The sequence below is a fragment of the Mya arenaria genome, chromosome 5 (genome assembly GCF_026914265.1).
Source record: "Mya arenaria isolate MELC-2E11 chromosome 5, ASM2691426v1".
Lineage (NCBI taxonomy): Eukaryota > Metazoa > Mollusca > Bivalvia > Myida > Myidae > Mya > Mya arenaria.
The window spans coordinates 32,992,900-33,014,141 of NC_069126.1; the positions used below are offsets into that span (position 1 = coordinate 32,992,900).

Consider the following 21,242-nt stretch of genomic DNA (forward strand, 5'->3'; position numbering starts at 1 on the left):
TAAATACATTATTACCTTATTTCGATTTTGGTAATGACTAGTTGTTGTTTCATTTTTAAGGCTGAACCCACCTGCCTGATGCCTCTTGACAAAAAACAAAATTATATTGCATGGTCCTGGAGTTGTCAAAAACATAGGTATGCAAAATTCATTTTGCCAGTCTTGATTTTTTTTTAAACTATGATCATTAAACTTGGTAACAAATGTCAATTGGCAGACTACTTTGGTGTCCTGTTATTACCGTACTTAAGATTTCCATAAGACTGTGAAAATGTTGCTTATAAGACTTAACTGTGAGGGCCAAGGTTGGTGGTTCCTAACAAGAGCATTGCAAAAACTCCCATGCTTGTCTTGTATTTTTTTTCTAACAAAAACAAGAGGCACAACCTGACAATTATTCAAGTTAAAGAGTTATTGGCTCTATATGTATACCAAGTTTCATCTGAACAGCTTTAAAATGTTTTCAGTTATGGCCAAGGTTATCTTTGAAAAACAGACGCCCTAAATATTGAAGTCAGTTATCAATCTATTGGTAGCTGTTGCTGAGTTGACTGTTTCAGGGTTCTTTATTTGCAGGTCTATTTTCAAGTGATACAAAATAGTAGAGTTTATTCACAAGGTTTTAATGCTCCATTTTAGTATGCCTTCCTTATTGATATTAATTTACATGGCCCATTAAGTAAACGCTGAACACATTTCTAATTATCCCCTGCCTTGAAAAGGCGAGGGGATATAGTAAAGGTAGGCGCGATTCCATGTGTGCGTGTGTGTGTGCTTGCGTGTGTGCGTGCGTCCGTCCAGCCCACATTCATTTCTTTGCATCTCCTCTTACATTTCTCATGCGATTTCTACCAAACTTCCACAGATTGATGATCATAATGTGAAGCAGCGCATATTGTCATGCTTTCCCGATTCGACCATTTTTGAATGAGTTATTGCCCTTTGCTTATTTTACATTTAAAATTGGTTTCTTCGCAACTGCTCTTACGTTTTTCATGCGATTTCTACCAAACTTTCACAGATTGATGATCATAAAGTGAAGCAGCGCATATTGTCGGGCTTTCCTGATTTGACCATTTTTGAAAGAGGTATTGCCTTTTGCTTATTTTACATTTAAAATTTGTTTCTTCCGACTCCTCTTACATTTCTCATGCAATTTCTACCAAACTTCCACAGATTGATGATCATAATGTTAAGCAGCACATATTGTCGTGCTTTCCCGATTTGACCATTTTTGAAAGAGTTATTGCCCTTTGCTTATTTTACATTTAAAATTGGTTTCTTCGCAACTGCTCTTACGTTTTTATGTGATTTCTACCAAACTTTCACAGATTGATGATCATAAAGTGAAGCAGCGCAAATTGTCGGGCTTTCCTGATTTGACCATTTTTGAAAGAGTTATTGCCCTTTGCTTATTTTACATTTAAAATTGGTTTCTTCGCAACTCCTCTTACGTTTTTCATGCGATTTCTACCAAACTTTCACAGATTGATTATCATAAAGTGAAGCAGCGCAAATTGTCGGGCTTTCCCGATTCGACTATTTTTGAAAGAGTTATTGCCCTTTACTTATTTTACATTTAAAATTGGTTTCTTCGCAACTGCTCTTACGTTTTTCATGCAATTTCTACCAAACTTTCACAGATTGATGATCATAAAGTCAAGCAGCGCATATTGTCGGGCTTTCCTGATTTGACCATTTTTGAAAGAGTTATTGCCCTTTGCTTATTTTACATTTAAAATTGGTTTCTTCGCAACTCCTCTTACTTTATGACTACAAAGTGAAGTAGCGCATATTGTCAGGCTTTTGCAAATTGACCTTTTTTGAAAGAGTTATTGCCCTTTCTTAATTTTACACATTTCTTATGTTCCTGAGAAACTACCCTTACCATTGATTGGCTTTCGTTACAAAAAATGCCCCTTGAGGCGGGGGACATAGCTGTCTGTGACCGCTCTTGTTCCTACAGAAAAGACAATTCACTGCATCAACAATTTATTCATGATATGTAAAGCATACACGTATATAATTATGGAATGTTAAGTTATTGCACAAATATAATTATATAAAGTGAAAAATAAATCTAAAACTAAAGAATCTCAAATAAAAAGTCTATATACATGTATTGCTGCTTGTTACATTAATGCCAAGCAAATGGTATATATTTCAGAAACCAATGTACAAATAGCTACATGTATACATATCAATACCAAGCAGAAGTGATGAAAGCTTTAAGTTCTGAGTGGCATTAAAGTTCTGAGTGGCATTAAATTAAAAGCACATGGAATCACCCATCAGCCAGATTCAAACAAATCCCCCCCTCAACACGCAGGCGAAACTACGCTTTAAAATTATATATTGTTTCGAAATAAAAATGTTATGAAATAACATATTATACAACTTAAACAAAACTTATGGTAAAATTCCCAAAACCTATGGCTAGGGATTTTGTGGGCCTTTTAAAAAAAATGGTCTTTTGAGATTTTGTCTGGAGGGGGTAGGGGATCAATTTTTGTCTCATCATTCACAACTGTGCTGCACCATTTTCCCCCCGAGTTCAACAAAGTGTTCCTTCAATTTTGCACCCTTGTGTATTGCAAGGCACTGCTGGATATAAGGCATAAAGAAGAAAAAGTTCCCGTTGCCTGGCAACACTTTCAGGAATTCCTCGGGTTTCAAGTGCTTGGACATCTCTGCTAGTACATCTGCAATGTAAAATAGACCAAATAAAGTACATACATTGTGTATTCATTACAGCCAGATTGTTAAACTACATATTCATTACAGCCATATTGTTAAACTACATATTCATAACAGCCAGATTGTTAAACTACAAATTCATTACAGCCAGATTGTTAAACTACAAATTCATTACAGCCAGATTGTTAAACTACAAATTCATTACAGCCAGATTGTTAAAATACATATTCATTACAGCCAGATTGTTAAACTACATATTCATTACAGCCAGATTGTTAAACTACATATTTATTACAGCCAGATTGTTAAACTACATATTCATTACAGCCAGATTGGTAAAGTACATATTCATTACAGCCAGATTGTTACACTACATATTCATTACAGCCAGATTGTTAAACTACATATTCATTACAGCCAGATTGTTAAAGTACATATTCATTACAGCCAGATTGGTAAACTACATATTCATTACAGCCAGATTGTTAAACTACATATTCATTACAGCCAGATTGTTAAACTACATATTCATTACAGCCAGATTGTTAAACTACATATTCATTACAGCCAGATTGTTAAACTACATATTCATTACAGCCAGATTGGTAAAGTACATATTTATTACAGCCAGATTGTTAAACTACATATTCATTACAGCCAGATTGTTAAACTACATATTCATTACAGCCAGATTGTTAAACTACATATTCATTACAGCCAGATTGTTAAACTACATATTCATTACAGCCAGATTGGTAAACTACATATTCATTACAGCCAGATTGGTAAAGTACATATTCATTACAGCCAGATTGTTAAACTACATATTCATTACAGCCAGATTGTTAAACTACATATATATTCATTACAGCCAGATTGTTAAACTACATATTCATTACTGCAAAGATTGTTATATACACCTATTTTGAAAAAAATACATGTCCTAATCTATTTGCATAAACATGATACTCCATAATGATACTCTATAAGATACAATCTTGTAATCAATGTTATAAGGTGCAGTCATCAAAGTGCCCTGAGTAATATTGTACATGCAGAAATTTGAACAAAAAATATTTGAGAGATAAATGTCAATAAGTTTTTGCACACTGATGACGTCGGCACCCACGATGGCAACACCAAGGTTATGACAATACCTCAAGTTTTGTATTAAAAAAAGCTGAGCTGAAAAAATGTTTAAAAAATGTTAAAGTTAAACTTATCCAACAAATGAGAGTTTCTTTGAGTCATGTTTTCTTTATATAACCTTTATAATTACCTTTCACACAAGGCATGAACTCTTCTGTGGACTGGTTGGCTTCCTCGGCCTTGAACACTTTCTCCAGCATTTTGTTTAACAACTTTTCCCACTGTAACAAACAGAAATCAGAACATTTATAACAAGAGATAACAAGGGATAATTCAACTTGTGAAGTGATTAATGAATGCATGTTAGCATTGTGAATTTGTGTACGAATTTCATTTGTTACCATTATTTTAAATGGAATTTATTTATAATTCTAAATAAAGCCATTACTCAAATTCATGCATGATGACACCAACAACATTAAAACTAATGTTGTGTCAATGCTTTTACTTGTTTCATTGAAAAACAGACCAATTAAATTTATATTTTGTTCATTTATCCAAGCAGTTTCTGTATAGTATTTATTGATGCTGCATACAGATGGTGTGAGTTCAGATTTATCAATTGTTTTAATGTCAAAAGTAGAAAACAGTCATTATACTGCACCTTATCCACATCAGATTTGAGGACAGATGCACCAAACTCAGCAGCAACAGTCATGTGACTTTCAATAACCAATCGAACGGCAGCATCAATGTCTGTGTGCACTTGGCACAAAATGTTGAGAGAGGGGGAGAATGTGTGATGTTTGTTTGCCTCCAGAAGGGGGAGAACTCTGTCACACACAGTGGACGAGACTTCTGGGTAACACAACAGGGACTGAAAACACATACAGTCATAAGCATAGGATTAGTATATATGACATTTGATCTAACATGACTTGTAATCCACCATTGTTATTCATTCTGATAAGTCAGCCAAGAGCTATTTTTTAACAATCATTCTAGCAGGAGTGATATAACTTGTTTCAAAAATGTCTAATGTCCTTGATATCTTCATCTTTTTTAGGTTTGGCCAAGTTTTTGCACGACATCGAGCCTATGACACAAGCCACAATGTTTCTTCATCAGAAAACTGACAAGCTAATTAAATTATGAATGAAATAGTTAGTGAAAGACAATAGCAAATCTTCTATATGGGTAGACTTTGCAAGTACCTGTATTTTAAGCAGGTCTTCATTACACATGAAGCAGCTACATGTGACATTATCAGTCTTCTGGCACTGCAGCCATTGTTGGGACTGTTTCCCTGCTCGTCTGGACTCACTGCTGGGAACCACATACTGGCAGGTTGTTGTTATTGACTGGGTACCAGAAAATGGAGGAAGTTGATCCAACCAACCATGACGGCGACCAAAATGTCCACCTTTTGGCTGAAAAAAACAACAACAGACAACGCAATAATATAATGTAATGAACATATATGCTTAACCTTGTAGAACTTTTATTCTTAAACTAGAATACTGTAAATCTGTCCACTGTCAGTCAAAATAACCTTGTTCTTTGACCTAATGACCCATAATGCTTCATGAACTAACAGTGCCATACGTGCATACCAAGTTTTAAGAACCTACACCATTGTGTTCAAAAGTTATTGGCAACATGCTTCACCCAAACAAAAAGAATAACATATCATACATATTTCCACATGTCCCTGGTATGACTTCTAGGGAATGCTTTTACATTGTTTCACTCTAGAAAATACTGGTTTGTAATTAGGAAACAGAATTTGACTATGAACACTCACACACCATAGTCCAAACATTATCCTGACCTCAAGCTAAATAAATCAGATTACACAAACAGAAATGTGTACTCACAAGCCTCAGGCTGATGACTGGTGACAGCTGCCTTATTGATGGAGGTTCCCATTCTGCTAGCCTCAGTACATACATCTCACACAACTGACCCTAAAATGTACACAATGTATGAATGATTGTTATAACAAACAAACATTTCCCCATTTCTTTGATACTATTCTTACTCTACTCATATTAAAATACCTTTATTCTTTCATCTTAATCGCATTCTATGCATAAAGTCCATGCATTTTACAGTTATTCTCAGTGAGTTAATAATTGTATTTGTCTCAACAAAACCAGCACAGTCAATCTACATAACTGTTGGTATGAATCCCACCCAGCTTGATGGAATTTACCATACACAAAGCTTCAGAGCTGATAAAATGGTCACTTTTAATAAAAAAAATTCCTTACCACTGCATCTTCAAAACAGAACTTTCTTTTTTCATCTGGAAAAAGAAATAATTGTCCAATAGACTAATATTGTAAGCAATTTCACAAACAGAAACTTTTCATTTCATTTCAGACTTTCAAAACATCATCATCATCATCATCATCATCATCATCATCATCATCATCATCATCATCATCATCATCATCATCACCACCAACAACACCACCTCATCATTCACCATCACCACCACATTAATCATCATCATTGAGGCCAGTATCATCATCATCATGATCATCAAGAATTCTATCTTCACCAATCTCCCCAAAACATTAAAAAAAGGTTTTCTTTTCACTATAAAAGCAATTTTGCAAATCTCACAAAAGAACATACCACAGACTAAAGCCTCCAGGTACGCCATCAGATGGGAATTCTTGTGGGCCTCAGGAACATTTGACCGTCCCTGTAAGTATGTATATAAATATTTATTGCTATTTGTGTAAAAAGGTATACAGTATGGGTTATAACAGAACATGTATAAACATATGGCTTGTCATTACTCCATCCATTTACTACTGTTTGCGCATGGACTTATAGTATTTAAAGGTTTTAAATTTTAGATATATAAAGAATAAAAGTGTGGCATTAATTGAGCATATCTTCACTTTTTTTAATACAAGACAATGAGAGTGAACCCAAGCATATTGAGTATGCCAAATAGTAAGAATAGCAGACTGACGGAAAGAGGGTAAACCTATACTCCCTTCCCGTGAAACAGGTTTGAGACTTATTACAAAACATTGGCAAATAAGCACACAGTATGGCTTTATTTACAAAATAAATGTACCAGTCCATGCATGGTTACCAACACTGTTGGTGATTGATCTTATTTCTCTCCATTTGTGTTAATAACAATGTATCATAATGGTTTTACTTTACAGTCAAACCTGGTTAAAGGGCCACCTGCTTTAAAAGGCCACCTGCCTTGTTGAGCCACTCAAAATCCCCATTTTTTTACTGTATAAAGGACATGCATTAAGCGACCAACTGTCTAACGCAGCCGCAGTCATTAATTTTGACCCCACGAAGCCATATAAACACTATTTTGCGGCCGCTAATCCCATGTCACTGAGACATCAGCGAATAAATTTACCAATACAAAGCTTTAATTACATACTGAGGTTTATGGTATTTGCTAATATTTAATTATAAAAAATGTAATACTGAGGTTTATGGTATTTGCAAATATTTAATTATAAAAAATGTAACTATAAAAACACTAACCTGTAAAAGTGCTATGGCCAGATCGGTAGGCATGGTACCCATGTCATGGAGTTGTATGAGTATTGAGATGAGTAAATCTGCGTCATGGCAGCGCATCAACTGTTCATATATAGCAGGAGTAAGTGATAGAATTTTTTTTTATTTGTAGCTGGCAAAAGATACAAACTATGAAAGACCAAGTAAGCTCTGTGGAGTTTTGGAACAGACAAACTTAAAGTCGTAAAAATCCAGTTTAATATAATAACAGTATATATACAACAAAAGCTGTCACAGAGACAGCTCGCTTGACTATTTTGCCGCTTTTCAGTGTTAGGATTGAAAAGATTGGGGGAAACATGCATGGATCACGGTATTAAGTCACAATTCAATAAATCAAGTAATAAACCATAACCAGAATTTTTAAGTCGCATAATAAAGGGGCAAAAATTATCTAATATGCAAGATAGGGTTATCTTACTTAAATTGATTAAGAAGGTTGAATGGTTGGGAGCCAGTGTATAAAGTTTCAATGCAAAACATGATGTATTCGCAGAGGTATTGACTTAAAAGTGGTTACATGCAAAACCTTAACCATAATTTCAATGTCGATTAAAAAAGGGCAATTATTTGCATCAAATGCAAACTAGAGGTATCTAACTTGGTTAATTAAGTAGGTTGGATGGTTGAGTACCATGGTATTAAGTCTCAATGCAATACATAAAGTAGTTGCTGAGATATTAACCTATGTGTGCTTATATGCAAAACCTTAACCAGAATTTCTTAATCAAATAATAAAGGCCCATAATTTGCATTATATTCAAAAAAGTGTTATCTAACTTCATTAGTTTAGTAGCTTAGATAGTTGGGAATACATGTCCAAAGTTTCAATGCAATAAATGATGTATTTACTGAGATAATGACTTAAAGGCGCTTACATGCAAAACCTTAACAATGTGTGACACAGACGCCACGGTGAGTAGTATAGCTCTCCTTATTCTAGGAATAATTAAGCTAAAAAGGACATTCTTTTCTTTTATCATTATAATAGTTCATACTTCATAAAATGTTTTCTATCTATATTTAAGCAAGAAGTCTCATCATGGCCCTATCTACATTGAAAAACTTATGAAAGACAACCATTACATACCTGTGCTAAGGGAGAAAACTCTGTCATGGCCACATGTAGGATATGATGATTCTCTACACACAAATCAACCAGCTCTCTCTAAAACACAAGATGATTTGTAAGTTTAACTTCAGCGCAGTCTCCACTAGCAAGGACTTTTCAAGGTCAATTAGCTCATATGACCTTATGGGCCTAAAAGAACAATTCAAAAAGATTTAATTTTATGTCTCAGGGTTTTTATAGCAACAAACATATAACAGAGAACTATACAAATTATACGTTATCGATTGCAGAAAGCAGACATATGACTTTTTTATATCACTAGTTTCCAATATTTGTTCAATGAGGGCAATCTAAAGAGTACCTTATCGATGGCGGAGAGAAGACCCAGGGCCATATCTGGTTCACACAGCTGTAGGTTAAGGGACGCTAGAGCCAGGCGATATTTTGTGCTGGAATGGGAGTAATTATTGTACAGAGGTAAGCTACATGCAAATGGAATCCTTACAACAACACAATCACCTCAAAGCAAAAGTCAACGCCCTTCTCAAAAAAGGGGCAATACTTATTAAATCCAGTGTTATGGGATTGCTTATTATGTGGGGAAGAAAACAAATAATTGCAAGCCAGTTTTAATTAATTTGCATATAAAACTTTTAATTTGTATATTTTTGACCTTATTAATATCAGTTAAAAAATCTGCAAAATAAAACATATACCTTGACCTACTGTCTGATGGCCGGATATATTTGGATGTTTTCTTGAGAAAGTTAATGGCCGTCTCTGCAGAGTAAGTTCTGATACGTGAAAACAGCAGAACGTCCGACAGTCTGTCTGGCATGGCCTCAAAACACGTCTCTAGGAGTGTATCACCTTCTACCTGTAAATGCAATGTGCTTATTCTGTAGACTGATATCAATTAGCAAAGATTTTTTTCTGCAATTTTTAGATAAAGCCAATTTCGCAAAGTTCAGTTTTCATTATACTATGATGATAAGAATTGCATCTGTATACCTTAAACTATAAGGTTCTTTTTTTGCAATTAACATAAGTTTCAAATCTGTGTCATGTTGGAATCAAGAATTTAAACAAAAAAAAATCCTTGCAAAATGAATGCAAAGTGCAGTATCTGTCTTAATAAATTTACAAATATCAAAAACATAAGAAGTACAATGTAGTCAAGATGTTATGTTAAAATAAAATTCATATTTCCACCATACGCTACATTGCAATATGTATGTCATTCAAAGGTATGTTTATATAATTAAATATACCGTGATATATACTTATATATGCAATGATATCATTATCCCTTATTGATGGAACTTAACTCAATCCTTTCACTAGTTCTATGTGTTATACATTGTTGCTTCAAAAATTACTTGTTTTTTTAAGACAATACATGTATAAAAGACACAAATGTGCACTTCTTGGATACAAACCAGTACAGAGGTACCACAACAAATAACTCTGATGTGGCTTTAAGTGTGTCATCTTAGGTCAGAGGTGAACAAATATACCTCTTAACCTATTCAAAAGTATATCTAATAAGATCAGACAAAATTATTTTTAGATTCTTATTTTTGTACCTTTTCTGTTCAAAATACTCCAGCCCACTTTACGTTTTTCAATTGCAAAAATCTGTTTTGAAAATAGAAGGAAAATAATAAACATGACACTGGTTGGTATTCGACCCTTCAATTGACCAATACAGGAGCTATATTTCATCTTTGAATAATAGCATATGGTTGTATCATAAATATTATTAATTACTTAGACCAACTCGGACAAACAACCTCCAACAAGTGATGAATAAAGTCAAGACTCCCATTTCTGCCACTCCCATTTCTGCCATGTTTATTGAGGGTATATACACTGCATTTTGTTTTTTTATGTAAAAAATGGGGATAAGAATCTAAACATATAATTCCCTGGACTCATTGGATCATTGGCATATAGGAAGATAACTAACCTCTATTAGATCAAGTGGGTCCTCTTCAAGAAACAAGACATACTTCAAATATTGCACAATGCCTTGGCCATATCTCTGAAACCAAGTTGAAAGAAAAAGATATAAATCTAAAGTCAAATATTTGAAAGGATTGGCTGTAACACATAACATGTTGGTGCATAATAATTTGTCAAAATTGAGTACTTATACAGGTGAACGCCGTTTGCTCAAACTGGCTAGGCTTAATTTCCTCGTTGGCTTGAACTGGATGTAAAGGACCAACTTCTTTTTATGGAAGGCAAGCATTCCCACTTGGTTTGAATTTTCCAAAGCTGAAGGTTTTATTGCATCTCCCTTTGAGTTCAAGCCAACAGTGTTTGACTGTAGTAATTAGAGTATTTAAAAACTATACAGATTCTGGCAGATTCTCATATGTTCGTAATTGTGATGTTTTCTTATTGATTCGTCTATCTTGTATGATACAACAGCTATGTAGTTTACCAGCTTATATTCCTTCTTCCGTTGCCGAATGTTGGAGACCATCTCCTGCACATTGAGTTCTGACATGATGCAGTAGGGCAGACAAGACTGCCAGCCAGGGGCATCACTCCTGGAAGGAAGGAATCATAGAACTCATAAATGACAATTAGAGCTGAATCTAAAAGAAGTGTTGTCAAAACCTATAAAGTTGTACATGGAAAAATTCTTAACTACCATAAAAATGTTCAGTTTTCTTTACCAAGGATATAGTTGCCACTGAAACAGTAAAAAAATAGACAATTGAATGGTCTTATTTTTTGTAATGAAATAACCATTTCTCATTTTTTTATATATATCTTTACTCAAATAATTTGGCATATATTGCAGTAATAAATTAAAGCTTACGGCATAAAAATATCATTTTGCCTCAATAACCCTAATACTCACAAGGCATAATATTCACCAAGCAGTGCTGATGAAGTTCTGATGAGTTCTTGTACTTCCATGGCATCTGATTGGCTAAGAGACTGACCAATCAGACTGCTCGTCAGAAGCATGTGACCTTCTAGCAACATGTGCTCATATGTGTGAGCCGCCAATTGCTGGTTTTTCTTTCCGAAATTCACCTTTAGAAAAACAAGCCAGTCCTTTAAATGCCATATGGCCGAAATTGGTGTGTTATATTTCTAATATTATACCATACATTTTATATTACCATTCAATACTTTCAAGAGCTTTTGAAGAGTCTTATTGAATAAAGTAAAGTCTTCAATTATTAATCAATAAAGAAGCTAAGACAGTATGCAAACAAAATAATTACCATGTCTGTATAAAGGTCTGGTACCGATGGTTTCTCTAATACATTCACATTCCAGGAATTGTCTCTGTAAAATACACAAATCACAAAAGTTCTACACAGATGCCACAGATAGTTATTTTTACACTAAACCTATAGCATAAAATCATGTAATTTGTTTTAATAATTTTACAATAAATCCAGTTTCCCCGAAGTTGACAAAGATTAAAAAAGTTTGGCTGCTTTTTCCAGTTGGGACTGAAAACAAGAGCCGCACAGAGCAAACACTAATGCTCATATATTTTCGTTTTCAATTGAACAAAGGGCAGAACTCAACAATAATTGAAGCAAAAATTTAGGAACCTTGCCTTATATGAACATATTGTCTCTGGCAACATGTTTACCAAATTTCATTTGAATATCTTGAAACATTTTGGAGTTTGGGCCAAGGTAAATGCCTGTGCACAACAACACTGACGTCACTGACATCAAGGCTATGACAATATCTCAATTCATTTTCTTCAAAAAAAACCCACAACATCCGACAACTTAAACAAAAATCCATAATGCTTGTTTTGGGCTTCTATAAAATTAGCTTTTTATTTTAAAATTCATTCAAACTTTTCCAGATGTAGCTGTATAGTCAATCTATATTTGTAAACTCAGAACAAATACAACACATAATTATAATCAATATTATAATATGCAGCATCACTTACATTTTATTGAAGAGGGCAATGTGCTTGTCACCAAGGGCAATAAGTCGAGGACCAATCAGATGCTGGACTCCACAGATACAGATCTCCACACTTGTGTCTGGACAAGTCTAAAATGTTCCCATAGTTAAGCTCAATCTTACATGAGCTAAATGTTTGCAGAATGATGGCGTAGTAGTTTGCAGCGTAAATCTTCTTTGCAGTAAAATGGCTGCAGTGTGACTTATTTTTTTGGGTAAAAATTGTCTTGGTTGGTACTCTGTGTACATATTGCAGGTTGCATAGTATATCACACTCTGAATCACATAGGCCCATGTTTGATCCCGGTTTGGAGCTTTGTCAATGATTACTAATTTACTATTGTGTGTAATTGGTTATTAATGAGCTTTTAACCTTTATCTACAGTTTGAAGTTTTATTATTAATCGACTGTTACTTGCTACTTGTCCAATGATGTTAATAATATTTTTCAGGCAAATAAACTGATCATTAATAAGTTTTGAGATTTAATAATTGAACATGGTCACCAAAACATATTCTATACATAATGAGAATGCTCAACAAACCTTTGTGACATGATCCATTTTTTCGGTATTCAAAACGGCAAAAATATGGCTGCGGGAAGTGTAGATTTCCAGAGTGTTTTCATGTAGAACATACAACAGAGGGCCACTGCTTTCTACCTTCAATATTAAACAGACATGGAATTGAAAAGGGTGTGTTTGTTTTGAATTGTTTTGATATGGGGGTAAAACCTCTATATCTATGGTAAACAATCATTCATTTGATTAGCGCCTTTACAGAAGATTCAAGAAGAATCCTGTTTTTCTTTCTTTTCTATGATGAAGGAAATTATATAGTCAATGGACTTGCAAATGTACAGTTTCTATTCAAATGCCATAAATTTATAAAAAGTTTAAGGAAAAATGACAGGTCAACTTTGAATCATACTGTTGTGTAATTTAAAGTCAAGTTGTTCATAGAAACTAAAATGTCCTTTCACTCTACTTACTTGCAAAGCATTAGAAGAGTATTCATATGATGACAGAAGGAGTGGGTGTGGCAGTAGTGAGAATATTTGTCCCACTCTGGGGCTGCTCATGAGACAGGTCATGCCAACCCGGCTGGTTCTCCGCCCTGAGTGGACTGGTATACTGGCCTGGTGGCCAGATAGACTGGTAAACCCTCCTGCACGCAGAAAGAAGCCATATTGGTTGTAGTAACATTATGAACCTGTTTGGTATTCCATTCTTATAAAATGTTACCATGATTACTCAGAGCTGCTAATGAATAGTAGGCTCTGCCTACTGTCTAATGTTGTTCTTATTACTTCTGCAGGCTTTTGTACATAGCAGAGTTGTGTCTACTATCATGAGATGTATATCGTTATTAAAGTATAAAACATTGAATTGTGTTTATATACACTGACCACCCAAGTTCATAACAGAACCATTGTAGTAGCACTTTATAAACTATTAGAAATAAATATAAATAAGATTGAAAACAAAGTTTATAAAAACTGTTTTCTTCTTGGCAAAGTCAGAGGTCATAGTAGAATGCATAAGACCATAGAGTGACATAAACAAATATTATATGATTGAAACAAGTGTTTGAAAATTGGACTCCATTATTGAAAATCAAATCGAATTGGACCAAGTATTTCAATTTACTATCTGACATTAATCGAAAGTTCATAATATCATTTTAATAGGAATACATTGTTTAAACACAGTAATATCATGATCCTTTAAATGGTTAAACCTGCAATCAGTACGTGTGATGCTATAGTCATGCGTTTTGCAACAGTAAGTAAATATCTACCACCTTTTTCTGTCTTAATAACTGAACAAAAAATCAACACAACACATACTTAATAATTGCACATCAATTGCAAATGAAGCACAATGCATCAAGTAAGTTCTCGTAGCCTGTCCATGTATGTTTTATCCATGTAAAAGCATATTAAATATTTGTGAATCAGCTTAACATTCAATAACCTGTTATATTGAACATTTCATCAGAATATCTTAGTTTCATAAAGCTTTCACAAAAAAGTAAATTAGTTAATTACAACAATAACAAACAAGAGTCGTCGTAAGACAGCGCACTCGACTACGCCGCTTTGACTTAGAATACAATAACGATGTAATAATACCAAGTTTAGTCTCTTTATATCAAACCTAACTAAAATTATTCGATACATAAGGTGACTTTGATGCTGCCCTCCCACCAGCCCGCCCAAACAATGACGCAAGTCATTCAAATAACTTGATTTACCGTTATGAAAATGTGGTTAAGAATATACAAATATGCCTTTCAAAGGAAATTTAAAAAAAAAATAATAATAATAATTCAAGGGCCATAATTTGTATTTAGGCTTAAAACAGAGTTATGTTTCTTGTTGTAAGATGGTCATAAATAATTTTGAATTTTATTAAGTGCATTTAATGAACGGTATAGAAGTTTTTTTATTAAAATCCCAACTTGCCCTTAACTTTTACTTGCCTAAAACTTTAACCTAAGTCAATCAGGGGCCGTAACTTGTATTAAGGATATGGAGTTATGTAACCGCATTGTGTGATGGTCCTGAACAATTGTGTGAAGTATTAAGTCAATTGAATGAAGGGTATAGAAGTTATTAATAAATATTCCAACTTGCCCTCAAACTTAACCTTAGTTCCATAGTCAATCAGGGGCCATAATCTGTGTAAAGAATAATATGGAGTTATTTAACCTCATCATGTGATGGCCCTGAACAACTGTGTGAAGTATTAAGTCAATTGAATGTAGGGTATTGGACTTATAAGTGAAAATCCCAACTTGCCCTAAAACTTTAACCGGACGCCGACACCAACACCGACGCCGGGGCGAGTAGTATAGCCCACCTATTCTTCGAATAGTCGAGCTAAAAAGGTTTCAAAAACAGAATGCATCGAGCCAGGATACCCAGTATTTGCAGGTAAGGCCGGACCCACTACACCATAGAGACATATTATTGAGGTTTTATGAAGTATATAAACAATTATAAACAACTTATAATTATGGGAGAGTTTGTAAGTTTTTAAGCAAAAGTGTTTACATTCACCGAATTTGTGTAAGAGAAAATTGACATTTACTATACTTTTACCGCATAACAAAAAAAGAAAGTAGTTACTGGAAGTAACATGAGCGATATCAATTTTGGACAACCACTATCGACTGTACTTGATAATCGTTTCATCACTAATTGAAACTATGTCAATATTTCTAGGTCATCATTTAAACAGTTAACTCTTTTATAATAATTGCAGAATAATCCAATTAACTCTGATATAAATCGAGCATTAATTTTGTTTGTTTTATAAATGCCAGCCTGGTGATGTGATTCTTAATTTAAGGCTAGACTTAAGTCATGTCAAGGTACTGACCTATTGTGTATGTTGGAATCAACTGAAGATGAAGCCAGGATGAATGGCCCTGATCTAGATAGTGGTACATGACCTGCTTTAGTGATGTCTGACCTGTGGTATGGTGATTTCCTCCTGTAAAAAAACATGGAGAAAGGTTTGTGAAACATCACCTGCTTTAGTATTGTCTGACCTGTTGTATTGTGATTCACTCTTTAAAAACAGAAACATCAAAGTACAGTTTAATGGTTTACACAACTTTGCTTTTAATATGAACATTTTAATGTAAATCTTAAGTAAACAGTACTAAAACTCATCCAATTAGTACAGCAGTGTAAATGTAGCTACCATTGTTGTATATATATATAATTTTTAACAAGAGCGTTATGGAATACATTAATTCTAAAGAGAGCAGCTTGTTAATTTTTTTCTGTGACACACTTGTTTCAGATTCAAAAGATGCCATATTTGCTCTCATATTTTATACACTGTTTGCATTTTGTGTCATGAATTTTTGTTCATGCAACTACACACATATGCATGCCCATAATTATAACTAGATAAGCCCTCAACAATTCACGTCAAATTTGCCTCTTAGAAGACACTATCATTATTTATACCTCTGAGGTCTTTGATATCAGGCACAGGAGGCTCAAACCTTGCCGGCTTTCCCAGATTTTCCAAACCTTTGAGCTTTATTGTCTTGTTGTCATGGTAACCGTGTAATTGGGCTCCGGCAAGTCCTGTTGATTTTCTGGCCAGGGGATTGGAAGAGAAAGACCACTGTACGAAGTCTGTGTCATCCTCTATTAGGGAAGTGGTGTTCTGTTAAACAAGCGGAATTCAATATGTTGATTCTTGTCTGTATTCGATAACAATCCAAGAAGGAAAAATGAGTGTAGAGTATCGTAGACACATACCTTACATGATTTAACCTTTTTTTTTTATTAAATAACTCGGTCAATAACTCATAAGAAGATTGTTAGACCATAAATATTCAAAACATCTTACGCCAGGACAGTTTAGCTTAAGATAAGATGGTGGTGATATCAGTTGACACAGCGTCAGTGTCAGCCATATTATATACTAGTGTGTGGATTGCCATGAGCTAATGGCAGATAAAACAATCAGTTGACACAGCGTCGATATGTCAGGTCCAGGGCAGTCACGTTATATACTACTTTGTGGATAACCATCTGCTTATGGCAGCAAAAAACAATCATTTAAAATCAAATCAAATACTCTCCATGTTGGAAAAAATGGTGCACAACATTGTCACCAAATGTCAAGTACCTTTGATGGAAAACTGGGCCCTGGGCTTGGAGTAGATGAGCCCCTTTCACCAACTGCTGAAAACTTAGGCTGCTCTCGAATCACTGGTACAGTCCTCTCCCTGACTGTCTCAGGGGAACTGAAACAGAAATTTCAAAACAAGTTCAATTGTTCATAAAACATCAGTGAAGATCGTAAAATATGTTGTCAAATCTGCTTCCTTTGTAATCAATGTAAGTAATCTGACCTAATGAGAATGTTAACAGTGATCAACTTACTGCTTAAGTTCCATGGTCTTACTTATAACTGTCTTTTTGCAGACAATATCAAATTCTAGCGACGGCTACAGATATTTGCAAACCTTAATATGCCCATCTTCTTCAAAAGGGTCTCAGTATGACTTTATATTGCCTTTTTATACCATTTTTCTATGTCTTTGTGATAATCATGATGATTCCAGATAGATATTCATTTGTATCATATTTCATTTTCAAGGATGCTCATACAAATGAATATATGAATACCTACATGTGTCGCTTTATGAAGACAACATGTAAAATAGCAGCCTCATATGGCATATTGCCTATTATTTATCATCAACCATATTTAGCCGTTAATGTACATGCAATATTTTCATACTCTCACTCAAGCAATTCTTAATTTAATCTAAAGTGAGCAAGAACCTGATATTTTGGGCGATATTGAGACTAGAAAGCACACTTGAGGCCTTCATCCGCCTCGGTGATGGCCCTTGGCTGTCTACTGACCGTCCCTGCATATCATCCACACGGTCCCTTATCTGAACCTCAAATACCTGTGATGAGAAGTACACTCAATATTTTTCATTCACTTCATTTTTATATATCTTACTTTTTGATGAAAAACAAGTTAAAAGAATAATAATGAGAAGCAAGATATATAAAACAGGCACTGCAACAACATTTTGTCAATTTAACAGTGGTCTGAAAATGATTAACAGCTAAAATAATAGTATTTTTGCATACAATAGTGCTAAAAAAATAGTCATGTTGTTTATGGCTGTTATTAAAAAAAAAACAGGTGTATATAATATCGTGAGTTATCACAAGACAGCCAAAACAAATTCATTATTATAGATGAATAAGAGTAATGACGAACCTGGACGAATTGTGAGCTACTGCAGACAAGAAATTCTTCACAGAGGCATATCTTGGTAAGGTCATATCCAAAACTGATTTCAAGAAACACAATCATGTCCAGAAAGGTTTCTTCAGAATTTGGAATGGTTTTCTCAACCAGATGGAAAAGTTTGGCAATGTGGTTACAGGCAAAGACCAAGTTGCCAGTCTCTGCACATGTTGACATTGCAGAAACTTTCCCCTCAATGGGCACATCCACAACCTGAATACAGATGGTGACAAAGTTGTGAGTCTGAACAAACGTATGAAGTTATTATACATATGTATATATTGTGTCAGTGTGTGTATACCATGAAATAAATTACATCATAAATGCTACATCAGACGGCAATATTTTGCTTCAAATGAAGACTTTACAAAAACCACAATGTGATGGAGCACTGTCAAAACATTATTTTGGAAACAGGTTTGTGAATGTGGGTGAGGAAACTCATCACCTAATCTACGTAATGAAACGAAGGCGGGGCTCTTTAAGCGGCAAAGACTGCCCTTTGTTTCAATTAAAATGGTGAAGAAAAAGAAAAGTTATCTTTGTTTTAAGTCATCATTGGTAGCAAAATGTTGCCTTCCAACATAGCATTTGTGACATAATTTATCACATCGTAGCTTTTTGATTAAACCAACAGTATCTATTACATACATAAAGCCAATTATAGTGCCACATGGTTGGTAATTCTAAAAATAATACTGCATTTGTTTTTCATGTGTTTTTTAACATAAAGATCATCAGAATTGGAATTAAAAATACTGCTGGTTATTTAATCTGAGACAGGTATGCATGACCACTTCATATCTTTTATTTGGCCAATATACATAGAATAAAATAGCCTTGATTTTCTTAAAATGCAAATATTCATGTGGTCCCTCACTTTACTCTACACAGACAGTATTAACCATGGTATTTCAAGATGATCACTGATAGATAAACAAACTAGCTTTTACCTCAATGGCCAGGTAATAATATAAATACATTTAAGCTAGCATTTTTTGAGCAATCTCATTAATTTTTTTCACTATCAACAATTTTGAACCAGATGTTTTATTTGCCTTACCTCAAGTCGTTTCCCAGTCTGTACATTGCTACTCTTATAGCCGAGGCCAGCAACCCTCACTCTGGTCCGGTATGAGTCACTTTGATGAGCAATGTGCCAGTTCAGGTACACTTTGACTGAGACCACCTCAGACTGCCTAGAAACTTTCTTTTCAACTGTTGCAACATAGTCTCCTGTTCAGAATTGAAATTGGAAACAAATGTTAACTGCTCGTAATTTATATAACAGGTAAGTGTAAAATATTATATCAGGTATGAGTAATTTGTCAGTTATTTTAAACTCATTTCTTTATTACAAATATATTCAATTAGGATTTAATCATGATGTTGGGCATTTTGTTTCGCAAAGGTGTGTTGTAATGAAAACCCATTGCACAAGACAAGCTTGAAGGCAAGCAATAAAATTCATACAGCCAGGCTTGGTGAGAGTAAAAAATGTGTCTGGACGTTCATATAAGGAGGTCCAACCACATATGGGATGAACAGGTTCAAATGTACATGTACATGTTAGTCCATATAAACAGATGCCAGGCATCTATTAAATGATATCAGACACTAGATAGTTTGATCATTTGGCTAATCATTTCTTCAGAAAAATCCATTGAAATTAATATAAAAAAACAAATCTAAAATTAAAGACATGAACAGATGGACAGGCCCTAGTCAGTGAATAAATGTTTTGAGATTAATCTATATGGTGTATATAATAAAGAAATATCAAGTCATTATTTATATAACAAAAAACGGTATTATTGGCTGAGTTAATACATGTTAAGCTTACAACTGAAAGAATCTCAGATACTGTTTGTGAATCAAAATTGGAATGAAACTTAAGCTTAAATGATACTATTTTGTTGTGGCATTTGATTAAATGTTATAGCCACCAACTTGTCAATTTATTAGGGGCACCGTGGATGCCTGCGGCTATGTAAGCATTCATGTCTTAAATTTGATACCTGACTGCGAAAGGACACGTGACATTCAGAGAATGCTCTAATAAGATTTTTTGTCATATTAGTTTTTTGCGAGCATAGTGCACAGACAGAATGTAACCCTGGTTAGCTACCTGGTTTTTTCAACATGCATCACATCTGTCGGGAAATTATTAGATTTTTAGTGGTGTGGCGGGGAATCCAACCTGGGACTGCTGAATTGGTAGTCAAGTGTGCTACCATAAGACCCTGGATCCATGAAAGACTGAAAATGTTAGGCACTGCTCTTAAATTAAGCTGCAATACTGTGATACATTAAATGAATAAGTGCGCAGCCACAACTTCTCAAAATATTTTATTTGCAGCAGAAATGACTCCCGACGTATCTGATATAATACATTCCATTCAACTGCGGGAATGTTTATCCCTCAAACATGAATTATTAAAAATACATACCAGCTTTATTATATTCAACTTGTGTAACAAGAGCACCGGTTTGAAAGAAGCAATATTTCTGCCATTTTTTAGGCGGTTGAGTGTTTTTGAAGACCTTCACTGTGCAATCATGAGTTCCTATAAACAGGAAGTTTTTGCCAATGTCAAAACAATTAGGCTCTGAAATAACATTTTCAATTATATTGGATGACTTAAAATTATAACATTTTAACACCTTAACCATTGTTATGGTGTAAAAAGAACTTTTGAAATCCGCTTTTTATTTGTTTTTATTTATGTTCGTCCGCCATTTTGACATGTCACATGATTATCATGTGCTTGAAGGTTAACTTCAACTATTATTTTGCCAATTCCTACGGGATTGTTAGATTTCAAAGATTGTGTTGAGCATACGATGTTTTTACTTGTTCATTAAATATTTTTCAATAGTTGCTTCGAGGAGTGTTGAGATGAGGTTGAGGATGGGGGCGCTATGTCTGATTCGTAATGTCAATGGTCCGTAATGTCCGTAATTCCTATACAGTACAGTATATAAAGCACTGTGCGGCGCGACCTCTCAGACTCCGAGTCACAGGGGGTCCATACTGTATGCTTATTTTA

The 21,242-nt window shown here is 34.4% G+C and overlaps 1 protein-coding gene across 2 annotated transcripts; it reads right to left on the reverse strand.

The window, feature by feature from the left end:
* Positions 1–1,985: 1,985 nt before the first annotated feature.
* LOC128236294 (BLOC-2 complex member HPS3-like) lies at positions 1,986–20,932 on the reverse strand. Of its 2 annotated transcripts, none has more exons than XM_052951180.1 (25): positions 20,643–20,932; positions 19,256–19,428; positions 18,163–18,405; positions 17,709–17,839; positions 17,047–17,164; positions 16,374–16,578; positions 15,775–15,888; positions 13,380–13,555; positions 12,934–13,050; positions 12,372–12,478; positions 11,677–11,740; positions 11,304–11,482; positions 10,878–10,986; positions 10,398–10,472; positions 9,145–9,305; positions 8,790–8,877; positions 8,447–8,524; positions 7,321–7,419; positions 6,430–6,499; positions 6,060–6,094; positions 5,664–5,753; positions 5,001–5,216; positions 4,451–4,663; positions 3,977–4,067; positions 1,986–2,702 (listed from the first exon to the last, which is right to left on the reverse strand). In XM_052951180.1, the coding sequence occupies exons 1-25, from the start codon at positions 20,863–20,865 to the stop codon at positions 2,518–2,520; spliced, it is 3,360 nt and encodes a 1,119-aa protein (XP_052807140.1). In that variant the 5' UTR covers positions 20,866–20,932; the 3' UTR covers positions 1,986–2,517. The 2 variants fall into 2 exon arrangements, with proteins under 2 accessions (XP_052807140.1, XP_052807141.1); XM_052951181.1 differs by having other exon boundaries at positions 9,145–9,301; positions 10,394–10,472.
* Between the last annotated feature and the right edge of the window lie 310 nt (positions 20,933–21,242).

Coding starts and splice junctions, on each gene's coding strand:
- LOC128236294 (XM_052951180.1), bottom strand. CDS start 20,865: ATGGTTAAGGTGTTAAAATGTTATAATTTTAAGTCATCCAATATAATT. Junction 10,987..11,303: donor CTTGGTGAATATTATGCCTT/GTGAGTATTAGG, acceptor CCTTCCTTCCAG/GAGTGATGCCCCTGGCTGGC. Junction 2,703..3,976: donor GTTCATGCCTTGTGTGAAAG/GTAATTATAAAG, acceptor TTTACATTGCAG/ATGTACTAGCAGAGATGTCC.